The 27,029-nt window shown below is 33.5% G+C and overlaps 1 protein-coding gene across 1 annotated transcript; it reads left to right on the forward strand.

Annotated features, from left to right (window-relative positions):
- The first annotated feature begins 11 nt into the window (after positions 1-11).
- LOC129755520 (glycine receptor subunit alpha-3) lies at positions 12-27,029 on the forward strand. Its single transcript, XM_055752055.1, has 6 exons — positions 12-385; positions 18,349-18,431; positions 18,498-18,952; positions 23,735-23,970; positions 24,033-24,380; positions 24,434-27,029. The coding sequence occupies exons 2-6, from the start codon at positions 18,352-18,354 to the stop codon at positions 24,641-24,643; spliced, it is 1,329 nt and encodes a 442-aa protein (XP_055608030.1). The 5' UTR covers positions 12-385; positions 18,349-18,351; the 3' UTR covers positions 24,644-27,029.

The following is a 27,029-nucleotide window of genomic DNA, read 5'->3' on the forward strand; positions in this document are numbered from 1 at the left end:
CCCGCAACGATAAAGCAGCTTTAGTTCAAATTTGAACCTCAGCCGCGGCGGATCGGAAACGGAAATCGAATCGGATGGTGAAACGCTTCAAAGAGTCATCTGCAAGGATTTCCACAAACCTCTTGGATTTTATCAGTGAAAAACTGTGTTTTGAGTGACCCCTAGGCTGGTGATTCAATTCTTGGATTTAAATTATGAAACAGTGAACTACTGCAGCGCACACATTGGAATTGATCGCTTAACGAAAAGCTTAGTGCAACGAAAACCGTTAACTAATGAAACCGAGTGATAACAGTTAGTGAAGTCGTAGTCGCGTGTTCCCCGTTTTGGATTAGCCTCTACATCATATCAATTTTTGGAAAAGTGAATCAACACAAGAATAATTGTAAGAAGACGAGTTATTTCATAAATTTTATCAGTTTTAAACTCTACGGTTCCTTACAAGTCACTATATACAAAACTATTAGAAAGGCTTTAAGCTTAAACTCTTCGGTTATAAAAGTTTGAATGCATTCCACAAAACAAAATTCTGAACAAAACTGAGAGTTATTCAGCAATTTTTTTTTTCGAAATTTTAACTGAATTCGCCAACAAAATCGTTTGTGCAAAATTTCTGATATATTTCATAAAATCATTTGCTCGCCCTAAAAAACTATTATAACGTTATTAAGTAATTAGGTTCATATTTTAGTAGTTGCGATTTGTTAAGAATATAAAAGCTGAATTTGAAAAATTTAGGGACACACAATCATAATATAAAATCAAGTTTTTCTTATACCAGCGCTTGTTTTTAAGATTTAAGGTATTGAAATTTGAACAATTTTTTGACCTGTAAAATATTAGGAAGGAAATTGAAATTAAATGTTCAAACGATCAACTTTCTCGAAGATAGCGAGCAATTTTCTTGTTTTAAATGAAAATCAAATCAAAATATTTTAAAATTTATAGTTTTTTTTATATATATATATGTGTGATGTCGTAACGCATAAAGCACCAATTGCAGTAATTTTTGGTTTTATTCGAATAAAATTCCACATTTTCTCTGTCAACAATGTTTTTTGAAGAAAAACCATGAGGGAGCTGCATACATTTAGGGGTTACAAAATTCTTCTAGCCGAAATCATAAAATTTAATGTTTGGATGTATGAAATTTTGAAATTAACAAACGCGTGATGCAAAACAATCATATTTCAGCAAATGGAAAAGAGATTTAAATGGTGAATCTTTGATTTGCATTTGGATGCATTTTAGCCCAGACTGGTAACTGAATTATAAAGTAATTTATTTAAAAAAATTGTCACAAAAATATTTTTACACCAACAGTGTTGGTATAGGATAATAAAAGCAAAAGATACATATTTTTTAAACAAATTTCTCTGAAGAATTTGATCTTCAGTATAGTTGTTTTATACACTGAGCTAAACAAAAATAGTACCTCTCTGTTAAATGATTAAAAAAAATGAATGATTGACTATTGTCAAAATTTTCCAGAATAATTTGTTTTGGATGTTTTCATGGTTAATTAAGCATAAATTTACATTTTTTCAATGAACCCACTGGCGTTGAGGATTTCAATATGAAACAATTTACTCTAAAAATTTACTAATTCAAAGTGAATGATAATGTTTATACAAACTATTTTAACAGATGACAGTTTTTTTTAAGTGATTTTCATTTTTTCATCAGGTTTCAAAGAAATTTTACGAGATTTACTTCTCCTGCGCCCACGAATTTGACATTTCAGCTCCCAAACTGCTTGAATTTCATCAACATGAAGTAAAATTATGAAACATAGAATATGGGTTGAAATAAAGGCTGCAAATTTAAAAATTTCGATTCTGATGTTTTTAATAATCAAACACTATTTCTATTTTTTTTGCCAGTTCCAGATCGTAGATTTAACTTTTCACATTAATGACTTTTTTTCAAATCAATTGATTGATTCAAAAGCTACGCGAGCGTAGTACAATACAGTGAGCGAAATAAGAATAGTACCAATATGTGTTTTGCTTGTTAAATTATGAATGATTGAAAATCACCAAAATTTTCTCCTACAGTTTGTTTTGAATTGTTTAACGGATTAATCAAGCATAAGTTTACTGTTTTTGGATGTAGCAATTGGCGTTGAGGACCAAAAATATGAAAAAAAAGGTTGCGAAATAAGAATAGTACCACTTGTGTTTTACAACAAAAACAAGATTATTTCTAAAAATTTACTCTGTAAAAGTGAATAATAATTCTTCTACGAATTATTTGAATATATCACTGCATTTTAAGGAGTTTTCTAGAATTCCAAAGGTTTTCAAAGGTATTAAATGGGGGTTTAAAGAGATGCTCCTCTTAGTTCTAGACTAGAACTAAGGAATTTTACATTTGAGATATAATTCTTTACCAAACAGCTTGATTTCTTCATAAACATTCATTAACATTCATTGTATGATGTAAAATGATGAAACATAGATTTGAGGCTGAATTTGAATCCAAAAAACAGGCTTCAAATTCAAAAATACTAATGTTTTTAAATAGTCAAACACTATTTCTCTAGTTTTAAGTCATAGATGGCAGCACTATCTGGCAACTAAACCGAATTGATGCCCATTTTCGAATATTCGGGAACGATTCGGATGTGCTGGATGATTTTAAGGTGCATTTACAGTTCTTTCGAACGTGAAAATGAAAATACTTATATTCTTCAAAAACTCGACTATGCTGCATTTCATGGCTGCGAAACTAGGTGGAATAGATGCGGAATGGTTGAATGATTATTTTTGAACTGATTTCCTTGTTCAAAACCCTTTAACATTGGTTTTATTTCAATTCCCCCGATTTTCACTGCGGAATATTTTTTCCGCGCTCACTGACATTCCGCTCGAAGTGTAAACGCACTGAGCGAACGTGAAAACGGAAAACGAACAAGAGTGGTGAATATAAATTCCGCGTTCATTTTCACGTCCAAATGGCAATGTGCATTCTGAAAAAAATTTCACCGATGACGGAAAAATGTTTTGCTCCATAAAAATTAGATTTTAAATTGCAGGCACATTAGAAGGCAATGAAAGGCTTTAAAACACTACGAGTTTGAAATGAGTCGTATTAGATAATTTTTTTTCATGTTCAAAGCTCGCTTGGGTATCATTTAATTGTACCTGTTGGGAGAGTTTTTCAACGAATAAATGTAAACAAGAACCATGCGAATGACCAGAGTCCATTGAAATAAAAAAAAAGTAGAATCAGCTATGTTGAAATATGTGCTTTAGAAAAGGTATGGAAATAATTGGAAAACTCTTGAAATTTTTCAAAAATTAAAAACATTAACAACAAAAAAATTGACTATTTTGCATAAGTTATTCATACCGTTTTTTTTTTTCAATAAGTTTTTCAAAAGAAAAAAATTGCTTAAGCTAGTTACTCTTTGATCGATTAATACTTTTTGAGAGTACTCAAAATTCATAATTCAAATTTAAATTCATTGTATTCGCGGATAAAGACTTTTGGATTATTTTTCTTTAAATCAATCGTTTTCAAATATGAATATGGCTTGAAGAAGAATAGGTTTTATTTTTGGTTCTTTATATATTTCTTAAGAAATTTGAATTTAAATTTGAACACCGGTTCGACTAGTATCGATCAAAACATTGGTTGAATGATCTATCATTTGCCGATCGAAACCAATTCGGTCTGTCATTGAACAAACTTGTTGCCAATTTGGGAGATTTGACCGATTTGACATTTCACTGCGGAATATTTTTTCACTGTGGTGAGTTCACGTTCACGTTCGCGTCCGAGTTCACAAGAACTGTAAACCGGGCTTTAGTCAAGAAATAGGTACTTGGTACCGTGTGAACGCCTTGGAAATTCTAAGATCACTAATCAGCGTGCAGCGTGAACTCCAACAAAACTGTGTTGCAAAACAACCTCGAAATGATGAATATGGGCCTAAATAAACCTGAAAAATCAATATTGAGACTTAGTTTGGTTTTAACTGCAAGATAGTGCTGCCATCTGGACTTGAAACTGAAAAAGGGTGGTTTACTGGTAAAAAATCTAAGTTTTTGAATACCAACCTGCTTTTTCTTATTCAAAATAAACAGAGAATGTTTGTTTCATCAATTCACGTCATTTCAATTAAGAAAGTAAATAGTTTGGTAAAGAATTACAGCTCAAATATCAAATTCCTTAGTTCTAGAAGAGCATTAAACCCCCTTTAAATACCTTTGAAAACCTTTGAAATTCTAGAAAACTTCTTAAAATGCAGTTATTTATTCAAATAGTTCGTAGAAGCACAATTATTCATTTTTACACAGAGTAGGTAAATGTTTAGAAATAATTTTTTTTTTGTCGTAAAACACAAGTGGTACTATTTTTATTTCACACCCTTTTTTCATATTTTTGGTCCTCAACGCCAATTGCTACGTCCAAAATCAGTAAATTTATGCTTGATTAATCCGTTAAACAATTTTTAAAAAAATGTAGAAGAAAATTTTGGTGATTTTCAATCATTCATATTTTAACAAGCAAAATACATATTGGTACTATTGTTATTTCTCTCCCTGTATTTCAGGGTTGAACCGAAAAACTACGATTTTTATGGAATAAGGGACGAATGTTTCCATATGAAATTTATATGAATTGTTTTTTAAGATTATGATAATATTCTGATTTTGAAACACAAATGAATAATTCATTCAATTTTTTTTCGTTATTGCTTGTGTCAAACTTTCATTGACTGATTTGAGGATGGAAAAGATATTGTTGCCATGACCTGTCCAATACTCTACAGAAATCATGTTCTGTCCAACCCTAAAATATTGTACCTCACATAAATTTTTATCCAGTCTATAGAATTTTTCGAACATTTTCAACATCAAGTTTCAACAAATACTCTGCAAAATTTCAATATTGGGCGTTGTGTAGTTTCTCAGATATTGCCATTTGAATAGTAAAAGTACAAAAAGGCCGGTTTTCGTAGAATTACTGTATCTCTGATCACAAATACTTTAGAAAGCTAAAATTCTGAAAAATAGTAGTGTGGTAGTTGTTTAATCCCACTAAAAAAAATTTAACAAAAAAATATCATTAGAATAAAAAGTTACTAAAGGTCAAAATTGAAGTGACAGTGCGTGAATGAACGCCAATTTATTTAAACTCAATCATTTTTTTTTATTAGTTTGAGTTTGAAGGAATGGACAGTACTTATTTGAGGTATTGATTGTCAAAGATATTTTACAAATTTGAGCTATTAATGTGATAATGTGAACTTTATTTGACGTTGAATAGTACTGTTCATCTATTGCTTTTCTATTGATGTGATAATAATAGAATCGGAGACCTTCAACAACAAATTGTTAAGATATCAGTCTCTGGAGCCACCATTCGAGTTGTTTGTCTAAACTCTAGAAGGCCAGCAGATCGTGCCCAAGAGGATAGCATCCTTGTCTTCTAAGTCAACGTTCAGGAGATTGAATCCCGGTCGTGAAATAACCTGACCCACATAGTATGATGAAGGTTGGCTGTTTTAGCATTAGTGAAATGCTAGCCGGGTAAACCTTGGAATTGTACGCCTCAATTATGCAGCATATGCATGTGAATGTTTTTTTTCAAGAGATCTTAGATTGCACTTGGAGACCCTACCTAGTTGTATGTGTGCTCGTAGTGATACCGGTTAACAACTGCGACTTCAACCAATAGTGCAACAGTCAAGTTGCATAGCAAAGTAAAAATAATCGCAGGTCGCAGTGGACTCTCTCCCCAACAGGAAAAAAATGTCTAAATTTGTTTTGAATTTTGAGTGCTTTCGCATTGAAATTTAATCTTTTCTCAACTCATTGAAAACTGATTGAAAAAATTCAATTGGAACTATTCTGAATTTCCGAGCTTTAGTAACCAGTAATGATTTAACAGCTCTTCAAAACGCAGAGACCTGATTCGTTCCATTACAGAAATAAAAAAAATGGAAATTCTTCCACGATAAAAACTGATACGATGCCGATGGTTTGAAATCATAAATCCGCCTCAGCAGATTTTCTAAAAACAGCCTTTCCATCCTTTAGAACAAAAGCATCGAACCGCGGACTTTATTTCCATTTTGAATAAGAGAAAAATAATCCCTTACATCAGATTAATCTGTAGGTACTCGGATGTTTCTCTTTGAACTCTTTTTTCCCACCATGCATTGATTCATTCACTGAAACCACCATTGAAAGGAAACATGCGTGCGTGGGTTCTCGGGCGTCCTGCATGATTCGATTCAACTCGCATCCGCGTGATATGCCTGTTAGGGGGACCATGAAATTATAATGATTTGAATTGTATGCTTTCGACGGTTGATGTGTCCTGTGATGTTTTCAGCGAGACATAAGAGCGTCGTTATTTTGAGTTTTCCAGCGGCGATTTATGCTTCATTACCTTTTGTTCTGATTGGAGTAACATGTTGACAACTCAAGTCAACCCATTCCAAGGACCGGTGATGGATTTGTTGTATGCTTTCTAAGAATCCACTTATCCCTTATAATATGTGACTTTTTATCGACTTGTAACCGGGGAACAAACAATTAAATTTTTAAATAGGAACGTAAATTACAATTACAAATGTTGTTATTACAAACGTTGTGGGGATGCTCGTATCCAGTAGAGGGTTAAGAATAGTAAGTAAAGCGTTTCCAATCCTCATCAGTTTAACATTGTTTTTATCTCATTTAATCCGGCTTAAAATTCATGCCAAAACCCACAGAGAAGGGAGGTAGTAATATCGAAAATAATGTGGCCCACATCATGTGGCACTGGTTTGAATTTGTGATACATTTTAATACATACCTACCAAAGTTTCTTTTTTTTAAATAAAATTTTCAAGAAAATAATAGGCATCTTTGAAATTTTGCTTACACATAATGAAGAACTTACTTCTTTATCCAACGAACTTTTTTCGAAAAAAAATAATCTGAGAGTCTAGAAAAAAAATTTATTTTGGAGTTTTGCATTTCAAAATTCAATTTATACCTATTTGAATAACTTGAATTGAATAATACTAAAAATTCGGAAATAATTTCAAAATCTTAAGTTTTAGTGTGGTAGCTTTTTTTCAAATGTAACGAAAACTGTAAACATTTCAATGGAACCAATATTAAACACGTTTTATCCTTTTTTTTTATTTTATTTACAGTGAAAATATCCGTCAAATCTAGCGTAACATTTAAAAAGGGCGAAACTGCCAAATGTAAACAAATCGAGTTAACGGTCATTCCGGATGCACGCGGTTGCACTTTACTTATCAAACGCGGTTTCATTTTAAAATTACTTAAAATTTTCAAAAAATTGATAAAATTCAATTGGGCGAAACTTCCTGTTGATGCATTTTCGTTGGAACGTGAAGTTACGCCTATTCAAAATGGAGTGGATTTTTCTATTCGTGTAGGGCCAATAGGCGTAACTGAGTTGACCGTGTGTGACAAAACGGCTTAATTAGTTTTTGCGTGTAGGATGAATGGGCGAAACTTCAAAACCAAAACAAAAACGGCCGATCAATTGGGCGAAACTTGCAAGCGTAACTGGAATCGAAAACCATAAAAGGCCGAAACTCGAAAATCTTTGAAATTAAGCGAAAAAGTTAAAGTTCTTGATAACCATCGAACAATAAGGGAATATAATGCACATTTTTTAATGTTGTTGAACAAAAAGTGGTCGATTTTTCAATAGGATTTGAAAAGGTGTTCCGAATTTTCAAACGCGTTTTTCTCGTTTGGAACAAACTGCTAGTTTCGCCCTTTTGAAATGTTACGCTAGAAATACTGATGAAAAGTACTGATAACAAGAAGCATTTTCGAGCAAACAGTTAGTGTTTTCAATTTTGTCTCGGGAACCGTCAAACAAGGTATCAGGCAACAGCGGGATTAGATGATTGTTTTGCAGTACACGTTTTTAAATAGTAATTTTTCATTCGATCGATTTTTTTAAAGATTTCGAATAGCGTATTTGTTTATTCCGTGGTGTCGCGCTGCCAACGGGCAGTGGCGCTCTAATAATTTCACCATAAGTCAGAAGAATTTTTTATAATAATTGTTACCCCTAAATGTATGCATCACTATAATGCTTTTTCTTAAATCAGCTTTAGTGATAGGATAGGTTTAAAATTTTGTCATGTTTATGGATAAATTTTCAAATTTTTTTGTAAATTTTCATGAGATTTTTTATTTAAAACAACGTTTTTTTTGCCAGTTTTCCCTTTTTTGTGGGTAGGGAGAAAAACGAATGTTTTTTGAGTTATTAAAAATTACTGAAGCAACTAACCATTTTTCTGACAAATCAATGTCGTCCCATCAACCATTTTTTATGCATAAGCCTTATGAACCAAAGACAATTGATTTGAAAAATGTTGCATGTTACCACAGTCTACGGTATCTAACTTGAAATATAGATTAATTTTTATGGAGGTACAATACCGTTTGAATAACTAGATGTAACTTTTTTTGCTAAATTCAAAACTATCTTCGATACAAACCTCTCTGAGAAATATACTTTCGTAGCTGTGCTCTTGGAAATGGTTTTCTTGGTGTTATGGTGTTATTGGAAACGTGCACCACTTTCAAGTAAAATTTTACTGTTAATTTTTTAATTTCTCTCTATAAGTACAGGAGAACAGAATTTTCATTGAGAATACATCAAGTAAATAGAATCAAATTTAACATGCAAAGGTATTACGATACGAAATATGTTTCTGTGATTGTTATAAACCATTCCGTCTTACAGGGAGAGGATGGGAGCAAAGGAGGGGGTTGCATAAAACTTTATTTTTTCGCTTAAGAACTTATCAACTAATGTATCCTAATATTACATGAGAGAGTTTGGGAGTACAAACAATGTATATGATCAAACAGACGGAGCCCAATGTGGCATGTGACGTTATTTAGATAGTAACAATATTTTTAAGGTAGTGTGTGAGCCCTCCCACCTCGAAAGATGGAAAGAATGCAGAATCCATACCAATAAAACAGAACATTTTAACATAATAAAAGAATTTATGGTTCTTATACAGTAACAATCGTGAAAAAATATTAAAAAATCAAGGTTCAAAGATAAAATCATCTTTATATTGAAATTCGAAACTCCAGCTTCAGTTCTAATTTTCAAATGCTAAAATTGATTAAAAATGATGCCTACAAAAAACTCAATTATTTTCAGAAGGTTGTGCAAAGCACACCGGGTCAGTTAGAAAATGAAAAAAAAAATCAAAACCAAGAACCCATTTGAAATCAATATATAATACCATATTCAAAGCTAATTTCTATTTTTTCATGGATATTCTAATACCAATGATATCAAAGATAAATGCTTAAAAAACTTAAGTTATAATAATTTAGTTATACCTCTCCACATCACTAGTGAGCGTTTCTAGGCTTTTGATTTTAAAGATTATGAATCATTCGATAATTCATTCAATAAATCATGTCAAAAGTTAACAAACGGGGAGTTTTAATAAATTCAATTCACATTGCGAATGTCATAACATTTTCATATATTTGAGTCAAAATACTAAGTGTTCAATGTTGGAGTGTTCAAAGTTTAAACAATTTGTGAAAAATTTCATATTTGCTTAAAATTGAATTATATTATAGATATTTCAACCTTGTTCAGCCTGAAAAATAAACCTGTGGCTACCAAGAAAAAAGGGCGACGTGTGCTGTGCGTATTCTTAACAGGAAAACTTTAATTTTGAAAGTAACATAAAAAAGTGGTTCGGAATGCCCTGGTGAAAAAATATCAGTCGTAACTAGTGCATTGGATATGAGGAGGTTTCTTCACGGTATCTCTTATAGAACAATTTTATTTATCGAAAATAAGCATAGCTAATTTTTGCACCTTTCGAAAGCTGGAACATTCTTCTTTCATTTGAGCTCAAATTTAAATAATCCATTGGGGGTTGTAGAGAATAGGAACAATGAGAATAAAATTATTAAAAAAAATGACAGTTCAAAATATAATTTTGGGGTGGTTTGAGAATAATGAAGTCTAATTAACACAACTAGTATCTACGTTGTCTGTGAACCGACGAGAAGAGATAGTCCGACAAATTTGATCAGGATTTACTACCACTAATGAATCTGCACGATGTGGAGAGGGTGGATTGGTGCAGTTCCCAACGGCTTCTCCGAGTGAAAAAAAACGAACGAGCCGAGCCAGTTGATAGAATATTGTTGCGACGGACGGACGTGAAGTAAGTTTCTTCGAAAGACATCCTGAATCGCCCGGACTGACTACGAAGGAAGGAAAAATCCACCGGACACGACAGGGGTCTAGAAACCTTTGTTTTTTTTTTAAATTTTAAGCTTTTTAATGTTTTTTTTCAAAGATAAAATAACACAAATAACTGTTAAAACACTTGTCTTAACTTAATCGTTATTCTAACTCCATATGTCAAAACCATGATCTAATAGGAAAATTTCCTGGCTACAACTTTGTCGAAAACATCTTTGCGATAGAAATTGAGAGAATACAGTTGTACTGTCGCAAACAGAGTGATTTTTATTACATTTAATAAATCCAATTGAACTTCTCATCGCTGATTGTACCAAGACCGGAAATAGTATCCTGACGACTTAGTTATAGACTGCAGAGTATTTAAATATTCAGGACGATTTATTTATATTAAAAATGAATCATTAACATCAAGAAAATCTAAAGTATCCATTGGATTTTATCATAAAAAAATATGGCTCCTGCTTTACTTGAAAATTTTGTAATTTATATTTTGCATTTACATAAATCTTAAACTCAGTGTTGAATCTGATTTTCGTGAATTATCTTAAGAATTTGATTTTCAAAATTTTATATTGAATCCTAGTTTTAATCTTTGAGTTTTTTCTTAAGTTTCTAAAAATGAAAGTAGTCAATGCTTGATTACTTAGAATTTTTATACAAAATTTGTTGTTTTTTTCTGAATTGTAAATACTTTTCAAGGGTTTTTTTTGTGTATTTGAGACACTTTACCATTGGACATTATTCTGATTTCATACTCGGGAATAAACAAATTATCCTTGATTTGGATTTTAAGAGCTCAGTATTTTGTTTAACTCGAAATATAATTCCTGTCATAGATTTGGCTCTGGCTTGCATTTGTACATTTTTTTCATGATTTTACGCTTCAATTTTAATTTTTCGTTCTTACAATTCTCGCGTTAGCTTTCATTACGTCGTATGAAACAAAATGTGAACAAACAGTTTTATTAGAAAAAATATAAAAACTGACATAAACTGGCTGCCGACCGTGACCTAGAGGTTAGCGTTCAAGTCTTCAAAGCCAGAGGTCATGAGATCAAGTCTTGGTCACGGCAAACATAGTACTCTTTCTGTAGGTTGGTGGTGTTAGCATTAGTAAAATGCTAGTCATTATATCCTTGAAAGATGTACGCTTAAAGGGTGATACGGTCAAAATTTGGTCAAGGAAAAACGCGTGTAAATCGGTGAAATCGTTTATTTAAAAAATCAAATTAAATTTCTTTTTCAAGTTTAATTAGTATAAAAATTAGGAAAAATATTCAGTTAGCCTTCCGCTTTTCCAAATCCGAATTGCCGGGCCTTACGCTTAACCCCTGCCCTGCCATCAGATTTTGTACAGCCACCTTGTCCACCTTACACTCTTTTACGTAAATTTCTTGATTGACAGTCCCGGAAGCTATGAAAATGCTGCTTTTCAAGCCACAGGTACAGATGGCTTGCCAAACCAGATATTTCTTCGCGAACTTTGACTGTTTCATGTGCTTGAAAATATCTGCTACCTTTCCCCTTCCTTTTGCCATATAAAACTCCTGTCCTGGAAGCTGCTTGTAGTCGGCTTTGACGTAGGTTTCGTCGTCCATTACCACGCAGTCAAACTTCGTCAGCATCGTCGTGTACAGCCTCCGGGATCGCGCTTTGGCCGTCGTATTTTGTTTATCATCGCGATTTGGAGTCACTACCTTCTTGTAAGTCGATAGCCCGGCTCGTTTTTTGGCTCGATGCACGGTTGTAGACGATACACCCAGCTTATTTGCGGCATCTCGGAGAGAGAGGTTAGGGTTTCGCTTGAAACTACCGGCAACTCTCTTTGTCGTCTCAGCGGCTCCCGGTTTTCGATTTCCCCCCGATCCAGACTTCCTGGCTGTCGACAAACGTTCCCCAAACACTTTAATTACATTTGTAACGGTTGATTTGGCAACTTTTAGCGATTTTGCCAGCTTTGCGTGCGAGTAGCTCGGATTTTCGCGATGCGCGAGCTAAATTTTGATCCGCTGCTCTTCTTCCTTGGACGGCATTTTGACAACTGAAGAGTGAATTCCAAAATCAAAATAGGAGCAACATTCTACACACACACCTTCAAAATGAGAGGTGTTCAGGTTTTTGAAATGCAAAATTGAAAAAAAAATACGTCAAGTTGATATTGACCAAATTTTGACCGCATCACCCTTTAGTCTTAACCTTCCCATGCCGTTCGCAAAATATCTGTTAAAATTTTTTCGGGTCTATTTAACCTGCAGTTTGTTATCGTTCCCCTGGCCATAAATACTAACCGATTTTGGTGATATTATATTCGTTGTTTAGGTAATTTAATCTAGTTTCTCAACATTATGAAATAAAGTCAATATGTTTTGGGAAATTACCAGTGGTCGGTTCCGAATGAAAAAAGTCCAAAAAAAGAGCTCTTTTTGAAATGCTTATAACTTTTGAGTGATCTATTGTTTTGATCTAACTTAACGATTTTCGAAATTGTTAAGAATTTACCTTTCTATAAATGTACAAATATGTAGGGGTCCAGTGGAAGGTTTGGCCGCTATCCCGGAACTTCCGGTAGAAAAAATTCTTACTTAAAAAAGTCACACAATTTTGGCTTTGCATTGCTGTATCTCGCTTATCAATGGACCGATTCTCTAAAGTCAAATTTTAGTTTTTTTTCGATACTTTTTTTATTATATTCATAGAACAAACTTTGTTTCTAAAACAATTTAGTTTTTCAGTATCTCTGAATGAAACTAACAACTTTTTTGACATTTTTCAACTCTCCCTTGGGTTGATGGGTTCTCGGGGTTTTGTCATCGTGATTTCTCGGATATTTTCACTAAAACTGTCCACTTTTTATATACCCAGAGATTCATTGAAATGTGCCCTTTTGAATGGTATACTTTTTGTGAAGTTTTTCAAAAATTTGTAACAACGTTTTTCCAATAAACTGAAAGCTGTCAGATTTCAACCAGTCCAGCACACATTTTCAGACGGTTGGCGTACTAAATTAGCGCCCCTCCGTGTAGTCTCAAGAGAAACGAAATCCTTTAGCTCTCCTGTCGCTCACCAAACCTACCTCCCAGCAGCAAACAGGAGGAATCGAATTCGATTGAATCGATTGAATTTTGTTTGATTTTGCTCATGCTGATACTTACGTAATGAATGTTTTATTGTTGGAAGGTCAATGATTTGCTAATAAATATTTATCATAACTAATGAAGTGCTTTAATCTTTCTTTCAGTTGTATCATCTACTAGTCTTATTCGAATATTTTTGAAAAGTTTTATTTGTTTCACTCAATTCCTCTAAAATCTAAAATACAAGTGAAACTTGAAAATTAGGGAAGATTATATCATATATCTTATTTTTTTTTTAGAATTTAGAACTCTGAACTCATAATTCAAAGTCCAGAATACATAATCCTTGGTTCACAATTCAGTGTTCAGAACTGAAAATTTCGTATTATATTATACATTCATTTGTTTCTGAATTCTGTATCAGAAATCCAAATGCAAAATTCAGCATTCCGAATTCCAAAATTCTTAATCAGAAATCTCAATCAAAATGAATTGAGATTAATAATTCAGAATCTTGAATTTAGAATTCAGAACTCAAATTTTAAAATTCAAAATGTGGAATTAATAATTGAAAGTTTTTAGTTCATAATAAAGAATTTAATTGAGGAATTGCGCTTAGAACAAAACATTATGAGGAAAAAAAAATAAATTTCTACGATTTTTGGCAATTTTTGTAAAAGTTCTGTATTTTCATTCAAAAATTTCTAAATTCTAAGTTTTAAATTCTTAATTTGACATTTCAAAATCTCATTTCTGTATTCTAAGTTTCTAACTCAAAGTTCTAAATACGAATTCTAAATTAAACCTTAATCAGAAACCCTAATCAAAATTCTGAATCTGAAATCTGAATCTAAAATCTGAGTCTTAAATCAAAAATCTGAAATCTGAATCTGAAATTTTAAACTGAAATCTGAATCTGAAATCTGAATAGGAAGTCTGAATCTGAAACCTGAATCTGGAATCTGAATCTGAAATATGAATCTGAAATCTGAAATCTGAATCTGAAATCTGAAATCCGTGAGTAAACATCGAGCACAGTTGTACCTGATAAGTTTTTCCATGACTGTGTGCAAACGGCATCGTTTATTATAGTCGCGAATCACATACAAATGTTAAAACGACTTTAATTGAAACAATTTTTTTTAATAAAAATAATAGATTTCACAGTTGCAGAAAATTGTGCTTGAATATAATGGAATAATGTATAATACCATCTATAAACATATAGGTACATATATAAAATAAAATATCAAAAAAGATTCAAACAATACCTACAATAATATAACATTCATTATTAGAGACACGAAAGCCACAACCGTGGTAAAATGTCTATAATAAATATATAAAAAATAAAATAAAATAACATTCATTACGTTATCAGCATCAGCACATAATCAACAAACCACGCGGCGAGACGGCAGTTCCTCCTGCTGCTGGGTTGGGTGGTAGATTTGGTGAGCGACAAAAAGAGAGCTAAAGGATTTTTTACTCCCGCGGCTATGTGAGGGGTGCGAGATTTGTACACCAACCTGCTGAAAATGTGGGCCAAACTGGTTGAAATCTGGCAGCTTTCAGTAAATTCGAAAAACATTGCTACAAATTTTCAAAACACCACACAAAAAGTATGTCTATCGAAAGTGGAGATTCTAATGAATCTCTAGGTATATAAAAAGTGACCACTTTGAGTTCAAATTTTAGACAAATCACGCTAACAAAATCCCGTAAACCCACCGACTCGAGGGGGAGTTTGAAAAATGACAAAAAAGATGTGAGTTTCATTACCATATACTGAACAACTGAGATTTTTGAGGAACCAACTATGTTCTACGAAAATAATAATAAAGTTATCGAAAAAAATTAAAATTTGAATTTAGAGAATCGGTTCATTGGTAAGCGAGATACAGCAATGCAAAGCCAAAATTGGGTGACTTTTTTGAAGTAAGAATTTTTTCTACCGGAAGTTCCGGGATAGCGGCCAAACCTTCCACTGGACCCCTACATATTTGTACATTTATAGAAAGGTAAATTCTTAACAATTTCGAAAATCGTTAAGTTAGATCAAAACAATAGATCACTCAAAAGTTATAAGCATTTCAAAAGCTCTTTTTTTGGACTTTTTTCATTCGGAATCGATTATCGGTGATTTCCTAGAAAATATTGACTTTATTTCATAATGTTGAGAAACTAGATTAAATTACCTAAACAACGAATATAATATCATTAAAATCGGTTATTATTTGTGGCCAGGGGAACGAGCGCAAGAGCTCGGGTCAATATGACCCGAACGGCATATTATCGGTTTTTTTCATGGGGCCATTTCCGGTGGTCACCGGAAGTTATCTGGTTCTACAGATTGTGTCTTCTGCGGCTCTGCATAATTGTTCCAAATTTCAGATTTTTTCGATTTTTTTGTCACGAGTTATGATGAATTGAATGTACGCTTCGGGTCATATTGACCCGAACGGCGCGGGAAGGTTAAGTCAAATTTAAATCTCTTCAAAATAACATGAAGTTTCACTGAGATCCTATATGTGTGTGTTCGTTTTAAAAAAAGGTTATTTTGATAACTTTTGCAGCAGTTTTCTATGAAATCTTAATATGATTCATGCGACGTAATGAAAGCTCAGGCGAGAATTATTCTATGTATTGTTTCTACATTTAGATTTCGTACCATATTTATTTATTTGCTGGTTTATTTGCTGTTCACTTTTTTCTTTGTTCAATCTTGATTGTGGTCTCTAACTAAATTCTAGTATTTGGGTTGAGGACACTAATTTACAAAATTAAAAAAAAAAAAAATAACGCATTGCGTTTTATACGAGAATTTTCAGCCAAAATTCAATCTTTGGAACGCATTAACTTTTTGTTTCAAGTCTAATCGTGTTGCAGTCTCCGAGTGAAATATTTGTTTAATTTAGGCTTTAAGAAAATTAATCATAAAAAACAATCGGCTAGTGAAGAAAAAAGTTATTAATGAAAAACCAGTATGTTTTGTTCCTCCCGAACATAATACCTTAAAAACTTATTCGCGTTTGAGAATCAAGCAACCCCTCCCCATGGTCAGATCTTTCTGAAATTTGGCATGTGACTTTCTGGTAAGCTAATAATTGATTTAGACTTGGAGCCAGTGAGATTTACCATGTCTAATTCTTCCTATACTATGATTAGCATACTGCTGTTCGTTAAATTATTAAAAAATACAAAAATTACTGTTATGGTAAAGTAATCATATCTTTTTCAATTTTCGACCGATTTTGATAAATAACTACTTGAAAACTTTGATTTGAATTGACATTAATTTAATGTTACCATCGAATCTTAAAGTTTTTCTGAAACAAAATTTTCTCTAAAAGAATGCCTTTTAATATTTTTTTTCTATCGTAAAGTCACTAATATCAACAATATTGTTAATCATACGCAAAAATGAAGTTTAGATGATCGATAGAAAATTTATCCACTTTTTATATGCAAAAAATAGATTTCAAATGACTGTTATGCAGTCCGAGTTATTTTAATCTAAGTACAAGTAATTTTTTTTACAAAATTTCATATTCGGAGCATAGCATAACTCAAAAACTGTTCTACTGAGACTTTTTTGAATTTCATTTTCGGATTCAGCGCCCGATTTCACATTGAAAGTGATCTTCATTTTACTTAGTTCAAAAATGCTGTAAACTAGTGTTATTTGACTCCAAAATATTGAATTTATGTAGGTATGCATAACAAATCAGAACCTAAATAGGAATGGCTTAAAAATAAAGAATTCGAAATAAAATTGAGAGAAGCATTAACAGAAAGATTATTAAGAATCCAATATAGATTTCAGACTCATAAGGTTTGATACGAATTTTAAACTGGCTTAAATTATTATCTAGAAGAGCTTTTGATTCTAAATTGATAATTGAAACTCAAGTTATTTTAATAACAAAGAAAAACAAATTTAGAAGAAAGTAGGAAAAACAAATTGTGAATCAGATCCGATAGCCGAATTCATAATTTTGATTTTTGTAACAAGATTTTTAGGAAGAAAATAATATAAGTATTTCGATGAATCTGATCTTAGGTAGATAAATTATGTTTGGTTTTCGATAGATTTAGACTTTTTTATTACTTTCATCAGAACTAAGATCAGAAAATAAGATCCAGAATGTACAGTAAAAAATTTCGAGAATCAAAATTGTAGCAAGTTTGAAATTTTCGTTTTTTGTACTTGTTAAATGAATTCGCATGTTTCATAGCAAATTATACTGAATGTCTTGTTTAATCCAGTAATCAAATAATGAATTTGATTTATTCAAACTTCCTTTAAACACTAAAAGTTAATCCTTTCATTTGATTGCCCTCAAATTAGTGTTTAATGTCATATAACCTTATCAGTGACATAACATTCAAAATTCAAAATTACAAATATAATGTGGTTCTTTCCAACTTCGAAATTTGAAAAATTGTTGTTTTTGGCTTAACTGAAAAAGTCACCAACCCCTGGCCTAAATTGAGGGATTCCAGAAAGACAAAATGATACTGCCTGTAATCCACCGATCCTACATATTTTATGACGTATTGAGACTCTTGGTGAACGACAAAGAAGGAAAGGTAACGGCAATGATAAGTGGCCCTTGAGCTATGATGCTTCCCACCCAAACGGTTTCAATTTTTGGTCCTCTCATATCTGATGGAGACTGGAGCATAAAAGAACCACAACTTAGCAGACTGAATTGGAAACGCGCTCGAGAGTCTATTGAATTATGACGTTAATCGTTTGTCCCTTTTTTTGCTCGTGACGACTCTCATTAGCGACGCCTTTGTTTGCGATTATTCTTATGTTGCGGGGTTGAACTAAAGATTTTTTTTTGTACCTTCAAGGATGAGGAAGTATGAGCTTATGTATTTTTCATCTTTCTTCTTTTTTTATATTGTAGGTTAATTCTGTACATAACGAAAGACTGTAAGGAATCGCTAAATATCTCGATCTCTTTGATATAATAGAAGTAATGACTTGACATTTTTCTTTCTCCGAAAATAGGTCATGAAATTAGACTATGATATATTAATAGCGTTTACAACATTAGCATCATGTATCACAAACATCGTCGGAGAGAGCTACCAGTGAGTAAATTTAACTTGAATTTTCAATTTTTTAAATAAACGGCATATTTTTTTCTAAAATCGCAGAGTCGGCCTCGCCCTCAATGACATTATGCCGGAAGACCCAAAGCTGTATGACAAGATGCGGCCGCCCAAGAAGGATGGCCAGCCCACTTCGGTACTGTTCCACGTGACCGTCATGGGTCTGGATTCGATCGACGAAACCTCGATGACGTACGCGGCCGACATCTTCTTCGCGCAAACCTGGAAGGACCACAGGCTGCGGCTGCCGGAGAACATGACGTCCGAGTACCGGCTGCTGGAGGTCGAGTGGCTCAAGAACATGTGGCGGCCGGATTCGTTCTTCAAGAATGCCAAATCGGTCACATTCCAAACGATGACCATCCCGAATCACTACATGTGGCTGTACAAGGACAAAACGATCCTGTACATGGTGAAGCTGACGCTGCGGTTGTCCTGTGCGATGAATTTTCTCATCTATCCACACGACACGCAGGAGTGTAAGCTGCAGATGGAAAGTCGTAAGTATTGAATCGTTTGCGCATCAAATATTTTGACTGTCTTTACTCTTTAGCTTATTCAATTTACGCCTCGAAAGATTTTTTATGTAGAGTGTGGTGACTTAAGAACTTTATTTTTGTTTTCGTTATATCTTTGAAATTTTTTCTCAACTGAAATTTACTACACAATTTTTTACATGTTTACCGCATTTATCTAATACTGATAAACTAGGCAGGGCCAAGAACAGTAGGAAGAATCGCTTCATGGGGGGGGGGGGGGGAGTTTTGGTGACTATTTTTTTCTATGACATTTTTGCTCAAACAATGCATCAATTCATTAAAAAAATTCTTGGTTCCTATTTGATTGTTCAATTTTAAATTTTATTACATCAAAAGTTTTTCGTATTATATAGTTACAGTGGTACCTCGACATACGAGTTTAATTCGTTCCGCAAACTTGCTCGTATTTTTAATTTACTCGTATCTCGAAGCGAATTTCCCCATACAAAACAATTGAACTACCATTAATCCCTTCCAATCTCCAAAATGTTACCCCAGTTATTTTTGTTATATGGTTTTTGAATAATAAAAATGTATTTATAAATATCAAATATTCATTGCACAAAAACAAAAAAAGAAAATGTAAAGAATAAAATCAGATATCCTCACTGGTCGTTGCCTTTTTCGTAACATTTTCCTCGCTTTCACCTGTAGGTTGTTTAGAAAAAAAAACATGTCATGTGGAGGTTTGTTTCTTCCTCCCTCTCAGTATGTTCCGGAAATAAGTTAGGCAAGTGTTATTAAAACTCATTAACTCATTTACTTACCAATAACAAATACTAAACTTTGAATATTAATTCTTAATCTGAAAATTTGAAGCTGTATTCAAGTTTTAATTTTGGATCTGTTTTTAAATTTCAATATTTATTTCTAAATTTGAATTCCAGTTCAGAATTTTAAAAATTAACCAAGAAGTGAAATTTGTTCCAGAACTGACTCAAGCATTCTTAGAGAAGCATTCTCAATTGTCTGGATTTATAGAGGCTTGCCCGGTTTGGCAATGAAATTTTCGAGAAAAGCCCGGTCCGTCCCGAATGTCCAAATATCGGAGAAAACTGCTCGGATTTTGCCCGGTTTTATTCACATTATTGGGTAAATTGAACAAAAATCCAAAATTTAGTTTTGATTTATACGTCCAAAGAACTTTTTTTAAAGTTTGTATCATCAAAATAAACCATTTTTTTTCGGATTCCCTAAACGCATTGAAAGTTGCTAATGCGCTTCGACAAATAATTTTAATTTCAAATATTTTTCAAACTTTTTCCTTAATATATTTTGGATTATTGCTTGGAATTAGCTTACATTTGCCCGGATATTATCCGGGTTTTTATAATGTTAAATTTTAATCAATTACCTACCCGGTTTTTGCAAGGATTAAAAAAAACCTGGAATTTCCTGGCTTAGCTACGTCCGAAGATAATTCTGGAAAGCTCAAATTTTGAAGTTTTTGGTTTCAATATGAACTCATTATTTAAATTATTTATTTATTCTGTACCTACCTCTCTTCACTTCATGTTAGGCCAAGAGCTATTCTCAGATTAGTTATAATTTGATCACATAATTTTTCATTATCACGAAATCAGCTAGACTACCCACATAGTCGCAGCGGATTGCCCCAAGTTTTAAATTTCAGGATAACAGTTTGTCTTCTCAACGACGCGACAATTCTTGATTGCCTATAGTTCATTTTGTCATGCTACACATAAGGAAGAGACAAATGGTTGTCGCCCGGAAAGAGAATAAAGAGAAAACCAAACACCAACTTTGTCTCTAGTTTTTTAGAAAATATCAGGAACAATTTGATTCACTGGAACATGGACACTGGGTCGTGACCATGGCCAATCTGGCCTGTTCCGGAACGAAAAATGTCAAAGTGATCGGATTAAGGCATGCGGCATATTAATAGAAAACTCTTGGCCTCTGCATATTGGAAATCGTTAGGAGAAGCGATTTGGGGACACTGTATCGTGGCTATGACCAATATGTCCGATACCGGGATGAAATATGTCAAAGTTATTGAATCACCGAATCGCTTCTCCTATCGATTCTCTTTATAAAGATTTCAAGAGCTTTCTATCAATATGCCGCAAGTCTTGATCCGATAACTTTAACATTTTTCGTTCCGGAACCGCGCAAATTGGCCATGGTTACGACCCCGAATCGCTTCTTATATTGAAATCCTTCATGCTAATGCCAAAAGTTTTCTTCCAATTGTCGTAACCCTCGATGTCGATTTCGAGGAAATTTCACTTGAATCTATCACAAACTTTACACAAAACAATTACATAAAAAACATAACGTCCTTCCATCCAAATTTAATCAACAGAATGATCTTCTTTTCTTTTTTTCCTTTTCATGTTTTTGTTTCTTGTTATGCTTGCACGCTAACGATTTTTCAATCATTTTTGGACTAAAAATAAATTATTTTCCAAAATTTAATAAATTTTTAACTTAATTTTGGATAAACAAGGTGTAAGCAAGGAATGTTCTATTTTTATCCTTTTTTATACTTACTTCTTTGTAAATCGATTTATTTTATCTATTGGTTCAATTCTATTCACTACACCAATGTCTCGCAAGTTATGATCCGTTACCTTTAAGTTGGTGTTTAAGGTTGCCAGAATTTTTCGCGGACGTATCCGGACCGGATGAATCCGGGTAATTTGATCTAAACACCTGGTTAAATCTGGGTATTTGATTTCAAAATTTTCAACCCAAAATCCGGGCAAATTAGGTCAAAACCACGAAGTTATTAAAGAAAACTAGCTGACCCGGTAAACTTCGTTTTACCCGTTACTTAATAAATCGTTGGAAAATGTTTACAGATCATTAACTTCTTCGTGCTCGTTAATCAGTTTTCATGAAGATCGTCTTCAAGTTGTTCGAGTTTTTTCTCGTTTCTAGTTGATTTTGTATAGGAGCCCCTCTTCCATGAAAAGTAATAATCTCGAAACTATTATGCAAACCATCTCTGGCCCGAAAAAACCCTCGCCTTCATTTTTATATATAAGATAATTTTGTATGAGGAACCTCCTTTCATAAAAAGTGAGATTCTAAAATCTATTATACAAACCATCTCTGGCCCGAAAAACCCTCGGATACCAAATTTCACTCCATTACGGCCGACTATTCATACGTGATGGTGTTACAAAGAAAACGCCTCCATTTTTATATATAAGATGTGGAAAAGAGATAATTTTGTATGAGGACCCCCCTTCCATAAAAAGTGAGATTCTTCAAACTATTATACAAACCATCTCTGCCCCGAAAAAACCTCGGATACCAAATTTTACTTCATTACGACTGACCATTCATACGTGATGGTGTTACAAAGAAAACGCCTCCATTTTTATATATGACACTTGCAATATTTTTGTTTTCATAAAAACACATCAATAGTTTTTAAATGGTCTTTGAGACTTGCAAAAAACCGTTCCTGATTATTTAGATAGAACGTTCTTGGATGCAGTTTAAGGAGGGAGTAGGGTCTAACGGGTAAAAAAAAACACCATTTTCAAGAATTTTTTTAGAGGTATCGTTCAAACAAATGTATTCAAATTTTTTGGATTATACAAAGCATTGTTAAAAGAACATTAAGTAATTTTTTCGTAGAAAAATATTGAAAAATGAGCCGGTGACGGAGCACTTTTGAGGATACAGGATTACAGGATTTGCGGTGGACACTGTATCTCAGCACAGAATCATCTGAAGTCAAAAAATCAGAGCAAAATATTTTTAATAGATGTTTTTCTGGACTCCAATATTTTTATTTAACTTAAAAATAATTTATGAAATTTTTGTGGCTGTTTGAAGTAAAAACTACGATTTTTCACGAAAAAATCAGCCATTTTTTATCTGTAAAATCTCCCCAAAGTAAAAAGAAAATCGTTGGGGGGATTTTATATGTAGAAAATATGTTCCAAATTTGAAAAGAATCAGTGAAGTAGTTTTCAAATGACGATGTCCACTGACTTTAAAAATGTGCTTTCGAGAAAAACGCGTTTAAAGTTTTTGCTCTCTCTCTCTTGCAGTATTAGATAAGAGGAGATAAAGGCCTATAATTTCTACAGTTTTGCTTCGATTGACTTGAAAATTTGACACAACATTCTTGAAATGTTTTACAATAAAAAAATAAAAAAAAATCAATTTTTTAAAGTGTTAGACCCTACTTCCTCTTAATTTTACAAACAAATAATACGAATAAATACTGAAAAAATCCAGGTTATTTTCAACGAAATCCGGGCAACTGGGCCGGACCGGACTATTCCTTAATTTTGTGTTAAATATTCGGGCAATTTAATTTAAGTGTTTCTTTGATGTATTGTCAAGAATAGATCTTTCCGACGATGTATAAATATATCGGGATCTGAAAAAAAATGACCTCTATCTTGGATTTTTCGGTAGAAGAAATAATTAATTGAAAAAAAAATTCCAACTTTGGCTTTGCTTCGCTGTATCTCATATCTTAATAAAATGATTATACAAACTCAAATTTTAATTTTTTCTCGTTAATTTGAGTATCATTTTCATAGAACAGAACATACCTACTTGATCTCTTAAAAATCTCAGCTCTTCAGTATACTGAAATGATGATTATGATGCTATAAATCTGCGCTTCGAGACATATTGACCCGAACATTTTTGGAAGGTTACATCACTTTTCACCGATAAGGCCGATAAATTAACTAACGAACATAAATTAAAAGTGATTAATCGCCGGTGTCCTTTTTCTCCTTCCCCAAGTTTCCCACACAACTGACGACATGGTCTTCCAGTGGGACCCGGAAGTGCCCCTGGTGGTGGACGAGCACATCGAACTGCCCCAGCTGGCCCTGGTAAAGAACTACACCGCCGACTGTACCCAGGTGTACTCGACCGGAAACTTCACCTGCCTGGAGGTTGTGTTCGTGCTAAAACGACGCCTCGGCTATTACCTGTTCCACACTTACATTCCTACCTGTTTGATCGTCATCATGTCGGTAAGATAGGGTTGAATATTTCTAGCTTGTTTGGAATTTAAATTTATCTTATTTCCTCTCAGTGGGTATCCTTCTGGATCAAACCGGAAGCAGCTCCAGCTCGGGTGACCTTGGGGGTTACCTCGTTGCTGACCCTTTCGACGCAACACGCCAAATCACAGGCTTCGTTACCACCGGTTTCCTATCTCAAGGCTGTAGACGCATTCATGTCGGTGTGTACCATTTTTGTGTTTATGGCCCTCATGGAGTACTGTTTGGTAAATATCGTTCTTGGCGATTCGGATCCTCCGAACCCTAAACTTCCACCGCCCAAGATGGACCGGTTCTTCGACTTCCCCGCCCGAAACGGGAAACGTGGAAGTAGGACCATGGAAAACAATGAAGCTACCGTTAACACGTTCCAGAGACAGGTAACCTCGGACTCATGGTTTGTGTTGTCAAATTCATCATCCTTGTCTTACAGGAAAGCACCCTGCTGCTATCGCCTGTCCCTCACATCCAGACGATTCCTCCTCCACCGAGCAGACCAGCCTCGGCTATTCCGAAACTCACGCCGGCCCAGATTCGTCTCAAGCGGGCCATCAACATCGATCGATGCTCGAGAGTCTTTTTCCCGCTGCTGTTTACGCTGCTCAATGTTACCTACTGGATTATGTTCTATGAATATCTCTAAACAGACATTGAGTATAAATAAGGATATAAGCCTGTTAAAATTAATTAGCCTGTTAAGAATAAACTCTATCGCGATTATAACTTCAACATTATTGAATTCTAGTACGATATTTAGATTATTTGTTCGCAAAGTTTGGACTCTTGGCATGAAACATAAACACTTGGTAGAAAGGGTTTTAAAAGGTACACAGGGTAAGCACAAAACATTGACGATTCAATACAGCGAGTGATGATCTACGAACCGATGAAACACCCACGAACAAGAAAAAAAAAACAAACGAAAAAAATGTTAAAACTGTATATTACATAATAATCAAATTATTATATGAAAGTAATAAAACAAAATATCAATGAACCCCCTTCGAAGGGATATGTAAATTACTGAAACACCATGCGCCTCCACGTGACGATTTCAAACTCTGTTAGTTATATACTAAGTTAGGCATGCAATTCGGTGCAATTCGCTAGTAAATCTAGATCGCAAGAAAATATGGTAAAATTCTTAACAAAGGACAGGTTTTGAAAAGGAATGGTCGAATATCCAGGTGGAATTGATTTTACTCATGGAAAACCTTGCAATTTTACATACCAGTAGATATTCTTTTTGTTGCCTAAACAAAGGCGTTCAACTTGATTTGGCTGAAAGAAAAACTTCTGCACATAAACTCGAGCTTTTTACTTACTTACTACCATTAATGAACTTTAAGGGTGGAATACTTTTTTGTACTGATATTTTGCTAGATCTGATCCCTGTGAAGCAAATTTAATTAGGCAAAAAGGGCAGTATGTTGGTTTACTTAAAAGACGTTTTTGTTTAATGAAGCCTTTACGCTTGTCCATCAGTGCATACCCGAGCAGACGTTGATGTCTAAACCATTAGTTAACAGTAACCAAAATGAGCTATCAATGAAAAATGATCATTGTTAAATCAGGTTCCATTTAAATATCAAAATGCATAAATATGATGACAAACTGAGTTGAGTCGATTTGAGTTGCATCTTTTTCAATTGCAGATTTCTCGTAAATTAGCTGGCTCTTGACGACAAACTCTACATTGAAACAATCCTTACATTCAAAACAACAAGTTAGAAGTTGAAACGGCAGCAAGAAACGGCAGATAAAAACGGCGGTTAGCTAAACGATATATCATTAAGGTTTCAGGGAAACCCACACTTGGGCAGTTGGCATAACTGAGGTATTCACATATGGAAATTGAGACCGAAATTTTGGTATTGTACTACATTGTTTCGGGCATAATGATACCACATTTTACTCTCAAGGCATGATAGCAAAATTGGAAATAATTTTGCCATAAAAGTCTGCTCGAGTATCCTCCACATTTAATTTCAAATTTTGGGCAGCTGCAGTCGGTTCGGCAATTTTCCGAGAATGTTATTTTCCTTCACTGGTTTTTATAGTTGGTGTCTCTTACAATTTTCTCCAATCTACATGTTTAGTGCGGTTATATTCAGAGAAGAAAGAATGCAAATTAAACAAATTCTCGCAAAATCATGCTGCATCATCAATATCAATCTGCGTGTGGCGTGTGTCAACAATTAGCTCCATCATGGGTTGTCAAATGATCCACTGATTTATATTTCGAATTTCTAGTAGTTACCAATCAGCCTTCTTTTTTCAGCATATTTTTTTCGGTATTTTGTTCCACAGATTTAGAGAGGTAATTTCGGCGTCCATGTAGATTCTAAAGGAAGCAACTTTGTAGGTATTTGTCCTGTCCGAGGACTCGTCTGATGGTAGACTCGTTTAAAATTATAAATAATAATAAACTTTCATCTTGAGAGTACCGAACACAAAAAGCGATCAATTATTTATCTGAGAACAGGTAGAAACGAGACAGGTTTTATTCTTTTAACAGATTCAACATAACTTAACGAATATGAGCTTCAACATTACTAAGCGAAAGAGGAATCCGTTGTAAAGGATATCTGACTCTCGAATGCATGTAAACATAACAAATTGTAAAAGTTTCACCAGAAAAAGCCGGATTATGTGGCACAACTTACAAGATAATTGTAGAAAATTCCTAAGAAACCGGTGTGAACCACTTCGGATATGATTAATAATACAGGAAAAAAAAAACAAAATACAGTACTAGTTCGTAAGACATGCTTTAAGTAAATTAAATTAAACATTGAAAGAGCAAAACATTTAATCTCAATCTTTATGCTAATAACTTCTAAACTCAACACTCTATTGAATTAGGATCACTTACTTAGCCACTTTCAGATACGTTCGATGTCAGAGAGAGAGACTCTATCTCGTTACTTGTTAATATCAAATTTCAACTAGGAACTGCTACCGAATTAAAGAAAAAACTGTTTTGTAAATAGACTAAAATTTAATTGAAATGAAAAACTTTCCATGTT

The sequence above is a fragment of the Uranotaenia lowii genome, chromosome 3 (assembly GCF_029784155.1).
Source record: "Uranotaenia lowii strain MFRU-FL chromosome 3, ASM2978415v1, whole genome shotgun sequence".
Classification (NCBI taxonomy): domain Eukaryota; kingdom Metazoa; phylum Arthropoda; class Insecta; order Diptera; family Culicidae; genus Uranotaenia; species Uranotaenia lowii.

Bases quoted from the DNA above. Each gene is read 5' to 3' on its own strand.
- LOC129755520 (XM_055752055.1), top strand. From the start codon at position 18,352: ATGAAATTAGACTATGATATATTAATAGCGTTTACAACATTAGCATCA. The intron at 18,953-23,734 runs GTAAGTATTGAA...TCCTTCCCCAAG, and splicing joins TAAGCTGCAGATGGAAAGTC to TTTCCCACACAACTGACGAC. The intron at 23,971-24,032 runs GTAAGATAGGGT...ATTTCCTCTCAG, and splicing joins GTTTGATCGTCATCATGTCG to TGGGTATCCTTCTGGATCAA.